A 12,720-nucleotide genomic window follows, 5' to 3' on the forward strand; every position below is an offset into this window, starting at 1 on the left:
GAGCCTTATTGCATAATAGTTTGTATTTGAGCATCCTTCATACATCTTATTTGCCCAAATACTTTGTATTTGGGCAGGGCCCTCTCCCCACTTACTTACCCGAAAAGAAAGAAATGGCCTGTGTCAAAACTCAAATTTATTTATTGCTCAACTTCATCAATAATGCATTCAGAGATAAATAAAATAAGAGGCCTGCACCAAAAAAAGATTCATTTCAGATGGTCAACTTCATTTTTTTCATTCAGAGTCGAGCCTTATTGCAGAATAGTTTGTATTTGAGCATCCTTCATACATCTTAGCAAGTAACTCTCAACTGCTTCTTCCCTACTACAAGAGCGAGACTGTAAGCAATGGAGGTAGCTCACCTTCTCTCTTTCTTCATGCTTATCCTCTTTGCTTTCTCTATGACTTTCCCTGTTATGTCTGAATCCAACTTGCTATTATCACTTAACAATTTCACTGATCAACAAGCTTTGCTCTCCTTCAAAGACCATGTTATCTCCGTTTCCTACAATGTCTTGGGTGACTGGAACACCAACATTTCCTTCTGTGAATGGACTGGAGTCTCATGCAGCTAGCGCAGGCAGAGAGTAATCTCCTTGAATTTAACAAACACTGGATTGCATGGTACGCTCACCCCCAACATAGGGAATCTATCATTTTTACAAGTTCTTGCCTTGTGAAACAATAGCTTCCATGGCAGCATACCTCTTGAAATCGGTCGATTGCGTCGCTTACAAGACTTACATGTAAGCCAAAACCAATTGGAAGGGGAGATCCCACTGAGCATCAGTAGCTGTAAAGAGTTGCAGACATTGATGTTGTCGTATAACAGGTTTGAAGGAAGCGTCCCTAAAGACCTAGTCCTTCTACCGAAGATAAAGGTGCTGAATCTTGGAGTTAATTCCCTTACAGGAACCATCCCCATTTCACTAGGAAATCTTTCTACCTTAGAGCAACTATGGCTAGCTGAAAATTTTCTACATGGTGACTTACCAGATGAGATAGGACTTTTAGGTAGCTTACAAACATTAGCCATCTATAGTAATAACTTGACTGGACGTATCCCTTCTTCACTGTTCAATGTGTCCTCTATGAGAAGTTTATCCCTCAGTTTCAATGGTTTCTCCGGCCGGCTTCCTACAACTACAGGTTCTATGTTGCCAAATCTCGAAGAACTTTACCTCTGGCACAACAATCTGAGTGGGCCGATCCCCGCTTCTTTACAGAATGCTTCCATTCTGGAACTTGCAGATAACCAATTCAGTGGACCAGTGCCCACATCACTTGGATATCTATCGCTCCTGAAGTGGCTCTACCTTAGTGGCACTCAACTAGAGAATGGCCCAGGAAGTTCTTAACTTAGATTTATCGACTCCTTATCTAATTGCACACTCCTTGAAGTAATACAAATAGGCAATAATCCTATCAGAGGCTTATTGCCAAATTCCATAGGAAATTTCTCAAACAATCTCCAAATATTTAACATGAGAAGCTGCTATATTATGGGAAGCATCCCAGAGAGCATAGGAAACCTCAGCAATTTGACACAACTGATATTGTATGGGAATGAGTTAAGGGGAAATCTTCCTTCAGAGATAGGTCGGTTGCAGAAGATTAAAATCATGTTTCTCTTTGAGAACCGACTAGAAGGATCCATCCCAATGGAGTTTGGTCAATTAGATAGCTTGCTCAAATTGTACCTTGAGAACAACATGTTGTCAGGGCCCATTCCTGCTTCCATGAACAACCTAACCAAACTCTCTCACTTATACTTGGGCAGCAATAGACTCTCTGGGAAACTACCCATTGAAATATGGAACCAGCAATTGCTCGAGATAGACTTGTCCCAAAATTTATTCTCAGGACTTTTGCCCCAAGAGGTAGAAAACTCAAATATGTTGGTTTGAATGGACCTGTCCTGTAATCGATTGTTTGGATATTTACCCAATAGTTTAGGAAACCTCAAGTCTCTTGAATACCTCAACATTTCAAATAACTCATTTCAAGGGGCGATACCCGATTCATTTGGTGGCATGATAAGCTTGCAGTTCATGGATATCTCCTCTAACAAATTTTCTGGCAAGATACCAAAGTCCTTGGGTACTCTGAGCTATCTTCAGTTCTTGAATTTGTCCTTCAATGAATTAGAAGGGGCCATTCCAAGTAGTGGAGTCTTTGCTAACATTACTGCCGATTTTATTATGGGGAACCCACTATTGTGTGGATCCCCAAAGCTAAGAGGGCAAGGACGCCCAGTTAGTGCAATAAGATCAAAATCACCGTCATGGACAAGATCATTGGTATTTAGAATTCCACTTATTGTTTGTGCTTTCATCTTGGCCTTGGCATGTTTTCTTTTCATCTTCTTTTGGAGGCATAAACTGAGAACTATTGTAACTGAAGGTGTATCTGAGACTCAGATAAGGGGGCCAAGTTGGGTATCATACTATGAGCTTCGTCGTGCAACTGATAATTTCAACAACTCAAACTTACTTGGAGTTGGTACTTTTGGTTCTGTGTATAAAGGAGTCCTATCAGATGGCACACCAACTGCAATCAAAGTTTTAATTTACAAAGAGAAAGTGCCTCAAAGAGTTTTGATTCTGAATGCAAAGTGATGCGTAAAATTCGTCGCCGAAATCTTGTAAAGATCATTACCGCATGTTCCAATTTGAATTTCAAAGCTTTGGTTCTGCAATTTATGGTCAACGGTGATCTAGATAGAAGCCTACACCCTCAAGATGAAGCACGATGTCCATTGAGTCTTCTCAAAAGGTTGGACATTATGATAGATGTAGCACAGGCCTTGGAATACCTCCATCATAGTTATTCAGTGCCAATCATTCACCGTGATTTGAAACCAAGTAATATCCTTCTCGACGAGGATATGCCTGCACATGTTGGAGACTTTGGACTTGCAAGGCTGATCGGTGAGGAAAACTTTGCTAGTCAGACAAACACTCTTGGAACAATTGGATATATGGCTCCAGGTGTGAGCGCTTCCCATATTGGTTTTCTTTAAGATTTAATAGATGATAGATCATATACGGATTGGGTAAAATTTATGGAATTATCCTTTGGTCTATATTTTCAGAAATTTTATGATGAGGTTATTTATTTTTTTTGGTTTTACCTTTGATTTGATGTTTTCAACATCAAACCTTTTCTTACGTTCTCTCTGTTTTTTTTAATATATATATATATATATATATATATATATATATATATATATAACATTTGTTGTGGGATAGTCCAATTGATAAGATATAGGACCACTCGTCCATCTGACCATTCCACAAACCCTAAAAAGTTAAAAAATAAAAATTAAAAAGAAGAAGAAGAAATGGGTTGATGGTTGAAACATTGAAATTTGAAACATTGAACTGAAGGAAAGCCCCCAAATAAAAGAAAAAGGGACCTCACTGTAAAATTCATTAAATTATGGACCAAAAAATAAGTGTGCAAGTTCTATCCTGTCCGTGCAAAAATATCCCTCTACGTTTCAATTGCAACTTTTCATCTAAACTGTGATCATATGCATGCCATACTTAAACATAGCACGAAGAACCAATTCACACACTGACGGACACCATGTTTGTCCATCCATATATATGTTCCCCACTATTTTCAATATAGTTTTGCTTTATAAAATCTTCTACCCATTGAAACAATGTGCTCTATTTTGACCACCTGACTATACATCCTCAAGTGATCCATAGTCCATCCGTATATATATTCCATTTACTCAATGACATTCACCACACAACATTCACCACACATTGTCGCACACTCATTGCTCGTCGTGATGTATTGCGTGATCATCAATCATCTTTTGAACTTCATGCATATACTTCGACATCAACATACTCTCTCACTCGGTACCCAACAACAAAATATGATGGACACCATTCATGCACCCATTGCCAAAACCTTGATTTTATATTGCTGCGATGAGCTGCTATATAATCTCATAAAAAGATACATCTAGAAACTTAACTATAAAAAAACTATACTAGCACATCATATGGGTGAAGTACTAAATATCTCATCACCGAGGAATGCTTAAAACATCAGCCACACAAGTTAGTGGATCATAAAGAAGCCAATATATCACTAAGATACCATCGCATCATTAAGATGTCCGTGCCATACAAACGTCATTGAGATAAAACTCAGAATGCCATATAGACGTCATTGAGTCGCAAAGACTTGGAATGCAACACAAGTGGGAAATCACATAATATACCACTAAGGGTTAAGGCAGCCACAAAGGTTATCCATGATACGAAATGAAGTTTTGCAGCTACAAATCCTAAAAAATTGTTTACATTGTTTTTTTTTGTTTTTTGTTTTCCTTAATCAGCCTAGCCGGCCGAGCTTACTGTCCTATTCTACTAGTTCAACTGGGAACTGATGACCAGTTCAACCCACCTTCCCAGTTTTTCCAATTCAGTAGTATACCCTAGAGATGGAAAGTGACATTCGATGCTCTCATAGTGTACCATACACCATACACCACTAGTGTATTGTATACATTCCCATACATCATTAAGTATTCCATCAATAGAAAGGTCATACATCAAAGTCAATTTCATGTTATATATTGTGGAGAGAAATAAAATAGAAAGGAGAAAAGATAACAAAAAAAGTTGGGAAAGGTTTTTATACTTTCCCTACAGCATAGAACATTTATGCTTACCCTACCATCCAGCGGCCCAATTTTGATCAAGAGAGTCACTTACCGTTTGATCTTAGATCCGACATCTCAAAATATTTTATTTTTAGTCTTTTTTTTATAAAAATTGTATGAATATGAAATTTCGCACGTATCATCTTCTCATAGGGGCGTACCTATAAAAAAATATTAAAAATAATTTTTTGATAATATATAATGACCAAAATACCCCTTGAAAATTTCAGGGGTATTTTGGTCATTTTCTTTTATTGCAAATATTTTTTTTATAATTTTCGCTAGTGCGAGTTTAATAGAGGATTGGACATCCAAAAATTGATGTCAAAATAGTTTATAGAAAAAATTAAAAATAAAATAGTGTAGACATGTGACATTGTGATTGAGACAATCTTAACCCTCCATTTAGAATGGACGGTTGGATAAGGAGAAGTATATAAGTTTTATGTTGTAGGGCAAGCATAAAAAGCTTGCCCCCAAGATATAACATCTTAATGATTTATAAAATGAGGGGTGGTCATGGGCTGGGTTGCTGGGCTTGGTCGATCATTCCGGCCCTAAAAAACTAGGACCTGGGTCATGAAATGTGACCCAAGAGCTGGGTCGGGTTAGGCAACTACTGTCCCAAGGCAGGACCGGGTTTGGGCCAAGACCTTCTTGGTCTGGTCTAAGGCCAGGCCGGACTGGGGCCTGGGGCAGCCTGGCCTGTCGCCACCTGTAAAATAAAAAACAATAAGATAACGTGTCTTGGACTTGGTCAGCTTATGATTTTATAGAAACTCATTTAATTTCAATGATTCAACAACTTATGATTTCTAACAATTTAGTAAATCTCAATGATTCAACATGTGTCGATTTTAACAACTTATTGAATTGAATGATTCAACTATTCTCAATGGTTACAAGTTCCAACAAGGGATGTGATGTGTGCTTGAAGGGAAATTTCACAGACAGATAGAAACAGAGGGAGGCCTTTGATTTGTAGTTGGCAAAAAGAGAGAGAGAGAAGTCTGAAATTTTTTAATCAGAATCGTACAAAATTAGACATAAAATTCAATTATGTAGTAAATTTAATGTTTTCTTTCACAGTCAAGCCTTGATTTTTAATTAATAATTTGACATCGATTCGTTGAATATGATCCCACAAAACAGTCTATTTGGGTCCATTCTTGTTATATCCTTTTAGCTTTTGTGAAATGATCTTCTGCCACCGGCGCAGCATACGATCCATTTGCCCCCTCTAGTGGAACTCAAGCTAGGTGTATTTCGGGTATTTCAAATTTTGGGATGTAATCTCTTGAATATGGCAACCAATTTTACAGAAAAAAATTCAAATTACACTCTATGTGCTTAACAAAAATACTATCCCAAGATTAAACAAGGACCATCAAATTTTAGAAGTAAGATCTGAGTATTGGAAGAACTCAAAATTTATTTATTTCCTTAAATAATCGATTCCTAGGTGGATCCCAATTTTCAGATTAAAAAATCCTCCGAGTTGCTCTTTTGCCAGAGGGAGCAAGTGTATATTATGTGGCCTATTAGGAACTCCAAGTGAATTGGTATTTAACTCTCCAAGAATGAGTTTGTAAGCAATGGAGGTATCTCACTTTCTCTCCTTTCTTATGGTCATTCTCCTTACTTTATCAGTGACTGCTCCTTCATTTGAAGCCCACGTATTTTCACTTAACAACCTCACTGATCAACAAGCATTGCTCTCCTTGAAAGACCACATCACCTTTGATCCCTACAACATCTTTGGTGAGTGGAACATCAACACCTCTGTCTGCAATTGGATCGAAGTCTCATGTAGCAAGCAAAGGCAGAGAGGTCACCTCCTTCAATTTTACAAGCACAGGATTGCAAGGTACACTCACACCCCACATAGGGAATCTATCATTTTTGCAAGTTCTTGTAAACAAGCACAGGATTGCAAGGTACACTCACACCCCACATAGGGAATCTATCATTTTTGCAAGTTCTTGCCTTGCGAAACAACAGGTTTCATGGCCGCATACCGTATGAAATTGGTCACTTGTATTGCTTGGAAGTCTTACGTCTAAGCCAAAACCAATTGGGAGGGGAGATCCCAACGAGCATCAGTAACTGTAAAAAGCTACAAACACTAATGTTGTCATATAATAGCTTTGAAGGAAGCGTCTCTAGGGATCTTTCTCTTCTACCAGAGATAAAGCTACTGACCCTTGGAATTAATTCGCTTAAGGGGAACCACCCCACCTTCACTTGGAAATCTTACTACCTTGGAGGAAATTTGGCTAGTTCGAAATTTTCTACATGGCAGCATACCTGATGAGATAGGACTTCTAGGTAGCTTAGTTGTATTAACCATCTATGGTAACAATTTGACTGTACACATTCCTTCTTGACTGTACAATAATCTCCTCTATGAAGATCTTTGCTCTCAGTTCAAATGGTTTTTCTGGCCAGCTTCCAACAAACATCTATGATGCCTAATCTTGAAAACCTTAACCTATGGGTCAACAAACTGAGTGGGCCAATCCCTGCTTCTTTACATAATGCTTCTAAGCTCACCGAAATTGATATCCAAGAAAACCTATTCAATGGATCAGTGCCCACATCACTTGGATATCTTTCTCTTCTCAAGCTACTATTCCTCTTTGATAATTACCTAGAGAATGACCCGGGAAGTGGTTACCTCAAGTTTATTGATTCTTTAACTAATTGCACACTCTTGGAAGAAATACAGCTAAGCTGTAATACTATTTTAGGTTTATTGCCAAACACCATAGGAAATCTATCAAACAATCCTCAACTTTTTCATATGGCAGGCTGCCATATCAGTTTATTGATTCTTTAACTAATTGCACACTCTTGGACGAAATACAGCTAAGCTATAATCCTACTTTAGGTTTATTGCCAGACACCATAGGAAATCTATCAAACAATCTTCAACTTTTTCATATGGCAGGCTGCCATATCATGTAGGCTGCCATATCAGGGGAAGCATTCCACTGAGTATCAGCAACCTCGGTAATTGGACAAAGTTGATCTTGGATAATAATGCCTTAAGTGGATAGCTTCCATCAGAGATAGGTAGGTTGCAGAATAATCAAATGGTTTCATTAACTGGAAACAAAATAGAAGGATCAATCCCAGTGGAGTTTGGTCAATTGGAGAGCTTGCTCAAATTGTACCTCGACAACATGATGTCTGGGCCCATACCCGCTTCTATGAACAACCTCACTCACTTATACCTGAGCAGCAATGAACTCTTCGGGGAACTACCTACTGGACTATGGAGCCAAGAATTGCTAGAGATAAACTTATCCCAAAATTCATTTTCAGATATTTGCCCCAAGAGGTGGGAGATTCAAGTATGTTGGTTCGAATGGACCTGTCTAGTAATCAATTATTTGGAAATCTACCGAACAGTTTTGGAAGTCTCAAAGCTCTTGAGCACCTCAACCTTGCAAATAACTCATTTCAAGGGACAATCCCTGATTCATTTACTGGAATGATAAGCTTGCAATCCATTGATATCTCATCCAACAAGTTTTCTGGTGAGATTTCAAAGTCCTTGGGTCCTCTTCGAAATCTTGAACCTGTCATTCAATGGATTAGAAGGGGCCATCCCAAGCAGTAGAATTTTTCAAACATTACTATCGATTCTATTATGGGGAACCCACTACTATGTGCAACCCCAAATCTGAAAGTGAAAGCATGTCCAATCAATGTTACAACATCAAGATCACGGACATGAAAGAGATCATTGGTATTTAAAATTTCTCTAGGGACTGCTTGTTTCTTTGTCTTTGCCACTATATGTATTCTTCTGAAGTACTTTTGGGGGCATAAGCTGAGAAATGTTATAAATGATAGCGTATCACAAATAAGGGGGCCAAGGTGGATATCTTAATATGAGCTTTGTCATGCAACTGATAACTTCAATCACTCGAACTTACTTGGAGTTGGTAGTTCTGGTTCTGTGTGCAAAGGAATCCTATCACATGGCACACCAGTGGCAATCAAAGTTCTGAATTTGCAAATACAAGGTGCTTCAAAGAACTTCAACGCAGAATGCAAAGTGATGAGCAAGATTTGTCACCGAAATCTTGTAAAGATAATTACCACATGTTCCAATTTAGACTTCAAAGCTCTAGTTTTGCAATTTATGACCAATGGTAATCAAGAGACATGGCTGCACCCTCAAGATGGAGTACAACGCCGAATAAGTCTTCTCCTAAGATTGGACATTGTGATAGATGTAGCACATGCCTAGGAATACCTCCACCACAATTATTCAGTGCAAATTGTTCATTGTGATTTGAAACCTAGTAATGTCCTTCTCTATGAGGAACTGACTGCTCATGTTGGAGATTTTGAACTTGCAAAGCTGATTGGTGAGGAAAACTTTGATAGTCAAACATGCACCCTTGGAACAATTGAATATATAGCTCCAGGTATGACTTCTTTTAGGCATTGGTTTTCCTTGGTGTTTTATTATAGATCATAGTGAGTACTTTTAAGTTGTACCCTTGTCATCAGTCATTGCCATATACAGGGCATGCATAACCATATACCTATATCTATATTTATATTGTCTATGCTATATTATTAAGCAAGAGTTAAGGGGTGGACACTTGTCATGAAAATAAAAAGGGATCCTAATACTATAAATATTGTAGGTTAGTTACCTATTTTAAGGGGGAAAGAGGGAGAAAGAAAGTGGTACGCACCTATTTAAGGAGAGGAATATTTTTAAAGGGATTTTAGAAACTACAATGTTTATCCTAAAAAAAAAAAATGCTAATCTAACTAAATTAGTGAGTTCACCAATCCAAAAGATATGGAGAGAGGGAGAAAAGGAGTGGGGACATGAAGTGGCTATACAGAGAGAGAGAGAGAGAGGGGGGAAGAGAGAGAAGGCATGAGAGGGAGGAAAATATAGAGAGAGAGAGAGAGGAAAGAGAGGGGGTATGGAGAGAGAGAGGAGAAAGGCCAAATAATAAGAAGTTAAGATCAAAATCTAAAAGAATATCTTCCTATCTCTCCACGCAAGGGTAAATTTCTATTTTTTTTACTCTATTAACTACTGTCACACCATCAAAAAGTACAATCCACATTCTTATGTATAAATTTTTGGATGTGTTTTTGTCATGACTCATGACTCATGACAATTAAACATTGGAAATGTATACTATGGGCCATACGATCATAGTAAATTACTAACAATTTTGACCATTGGTTACCACCTTCTAGTCATTGATTGGATGGTAACAACGTCATGGTCATATGATCACAATGATTTTATGAATCATGTTGTATGGGTTAGATTCAAGGAACAAGGCTTTGCTTTTACACTAAGATTCGACAAATGTTTTATCTTTATGATACTTACTTTGTTGTATCCACCATTAGAATATGGTGTAGGGGCTAGTGCAACAACCAGTGGAGACTTTTACAAGGAAGAGGCCCACTGATTCTATGTTCTTTGATGATTTGAGCTTGCCAAAATGGGTTGACCAAGAATGCTCAGAGGGACTACTGCATGTTGTGGATTGGGATCTGTTGATGGAGAATGATAGCCAAGGTAATGGCCAGAGCTCAAGGGTAGAATGTTCGAGTTTAGTGCTTGAATGCTTGTCATCAATTATTTATGTCGGTTTGTTGTGCACAAAGGAGCAACTCAATGAGCGGATCAACATGAGAGATGTCGCCGCCAAATTGAAAGATATAAAAGCAGTTGACATAGAGAGTTTATGGACCTAATTACTTTCATTTTTTTCATTATTCTTTCTTTTCTTTTTTTTCTTTTTTTTCTTTTTTTGAGTTGGGTGGGGGATATAGAAATGTATGTGGATATTACTACTTGTCTGTATAATCTCGCTTTTGGTTGAAGCAAACTTGAACATCAATTATTTACTGATGAAGTAGAAGATTTGAATGATCATGACTTGGTCATATTAACTTGAGAGATTCTAACATTGGAGGACACAAATGTTGTTGCCATAGCTCTCCTTTGTGGCTTTGATGGAAAAAGTTCGGGTGATATGGGGGCAGAAAATAATATGATTTACAAAAAGAAAGCTCCCGAATTCTTCTTGTTTTCAGGCACATAGGAGTGCTATCTTAAGAGGATATTTGCCCCCCCTTCGATATAGTATTTAACATGCATAACAAGGGCAATATGTCATCGGGATATAGGAAAATAAAGAGGTATTTTACAATGTTCCTAGGCTCTATGCACTCGAGCTTAGAATCCACACGTGAAACACCAGAGTCTTAATAGTTTAGAGAGAGAAAAAAACAAAATAGAGTAGAGAGAGAGAGTTTACCCTATTGGTTTGCTTGCTGGAAGTGCAGAGAATGGTGTGTATGTTGATAGGCTAAAAAATTGTTCTAAGTCTGTATGTTGAGAGGCTAAAAAATTGTTCGAAGTCCTCAAAACCATACGGGTAGGTTATATGCACTTGATGGCTATTGTTACAAGCCTCCATCTCATCAACGGCTATATGGCTGTTCGATGTCCTACACGTATCAACGGCTAGATGACCGTTGGGCGAGGTACAAAGTGCACCATCAATGTGTTGTTAAATACACCTCAACATACTCTCTCCTCATCAATGTGGGGACTCAAACCCACATCTTTCTCTCTCTATAAAGCAATTTAAGATAAAGCCGGGAATGCATGCTCTTAAATACAACTCAACAAACTCTCTTCTCTACAATGTGGGATTCAAACCCACATCCTTCTCTCTCTACAAAGCAATTTAGGATAAAACCAAAGGCAAAACAATTTAGAAAAAAATAAACTATAGTGTTGTTTTAAAATAAATACAAGTATTTTCCAAAACCCAAAAATACTAACAGCGTTCATGATGGTAGTGTGTGCCCATGGGGCTTCACAAACACGCCACATATGGTTTGTTTTGATCTATCAAAGTTTTTCCTAAAGTGCTACTTGTTTATTATTTAGAATAAGCTTTAGAGATGAATATTCTCTTAGGAATGGTTAAATTTTAAGTATGGACCGGTTCAAAGGTGGCATCCCTTACCCAAACTAATACACTATGTGTTTGCAAATATATATCTAGAGTTCTTGTTGGTGGAGAGACAGAAACCTTCCATCCAATTCATCTTATGTCGTGGCCTCTCTCTCCATCACCGTCAAACCCACCCGTTGGGTAGATAACTCCCTCTCTCTTCCTTTTCTCACTCCATCACCATCGAACTCAATGAGCAGACGATATCGACTCTCATTACAACATATCCATGTGGACATGAGATTCGTTAGAATGACCCTTATTGCAAGGATGACCTATATTTTGAGTTTATCTAGAGAGAACCATGCTCACTTACAATTTGAACCCAACCGATCATTCCAAAAATGATCTAAACCTATTTCCTGTTACTTTGTCCCTAACAAGATGAACTAAAAAACCTAATTCGTTCGGTCGGAGCCACATTTAATACACAGATTGAGTACCACGTGGATGGCGATCTCTTGCCGGAAAATGATAGTCAAGGCAATGACAGCAGCTCAAGGGTAGATCATTCAACTTCAATGCTTCTCATCAGTTATTTATGTTGGTCTGTTGTGTACTAAGGCAGGACCAAATGAACCGATCAACATGACTCATATCTCAAAATTGAAAGACATAGATCAAATTACATAAAGAGTTTATCTATTCTTAATTAGTTTAACAATAGAGACCGAAGAAACAAATCTTGTTGCCACGGTTCACCTTTGTGGCTTAGGAGTACAAGGAGGTAAGAATAGCTTTAAAGTGAAACAAATCAAATGCACGACTGAATGAACAACAAATAAGATGAGAAATGCTACTGCATTAATCTTGTTTTACTACATTAATCTTGTTTTACATTCTTTAGGGTTAAGGTTTTTTGTTCCAGATTAATTCAATTTTAGAACCCTATGAATTTCCATGATCCACCTGTTGATGAATCCAGCTTTCAAAATAAGTTTATTGATGCCAATCCAAGGGGAATAACGAAAATAGTTTCCAAGGAGTTAATCCCCTGCCACT

General features: G+C 37.9%; 1 protein-coding gene and 1 pseudogene across 2 annotated transcripts; both read left to right on the forward strand.

Annotated features, from left to right (window-relative positions):
• Positions 1–683: 683 nt before the first annotated feature.
• LOC148782632 (uncharacterized) lies at positions 684–1,361 on the forward strand (the record flags this gene model as incomplete). Its single annotated transcript, XM_088864671.1, has 1 exon — positions 684–1,361. A coding segment is annotated over one exon (678 nt), but the record flags the coding sequence as incomplete, so codon positions are not given.
• A 126-nt stretch (positions 1,362–1,487) lies between these two features.
• On the forward strand, positions 1,488–10,275 carry LOC148782633 (uncharacterized; annotated as a pseudogene). Its single transcript, XR_016053995.1, has 6 exons — positions 1,488–3,014; positions 6,344–6,630; positions 7,644–7,705; positions 8,021–8,235; positions 8,590–9,135; positions 10,094–10,275. The product of XR_016053995.1 is annotated as an uncharacterized LOC148782633 (transcript).
• The last annotated feature ends 2,445 nt before the right edge of the window (positions 10,276–12,720 follow it).

Source organism: Amborella trichopoda, chromosome 4 (assembly GCF_054954075.1).
Source record: "Amborella trichopoda isolate Santa Cruz 75 chromosome 4, AtrichopodaSantaCruz75HAP2 v2.0, whole genome shotgun sequence".
Taxonomy (NCBI): domain Eukaryota; kingdom Viridiplantae; phylum Streptophyta; class Magnoliopsida; order Amborellales; family Amborellaceae; genus Amborella; species Amborella trichopoda.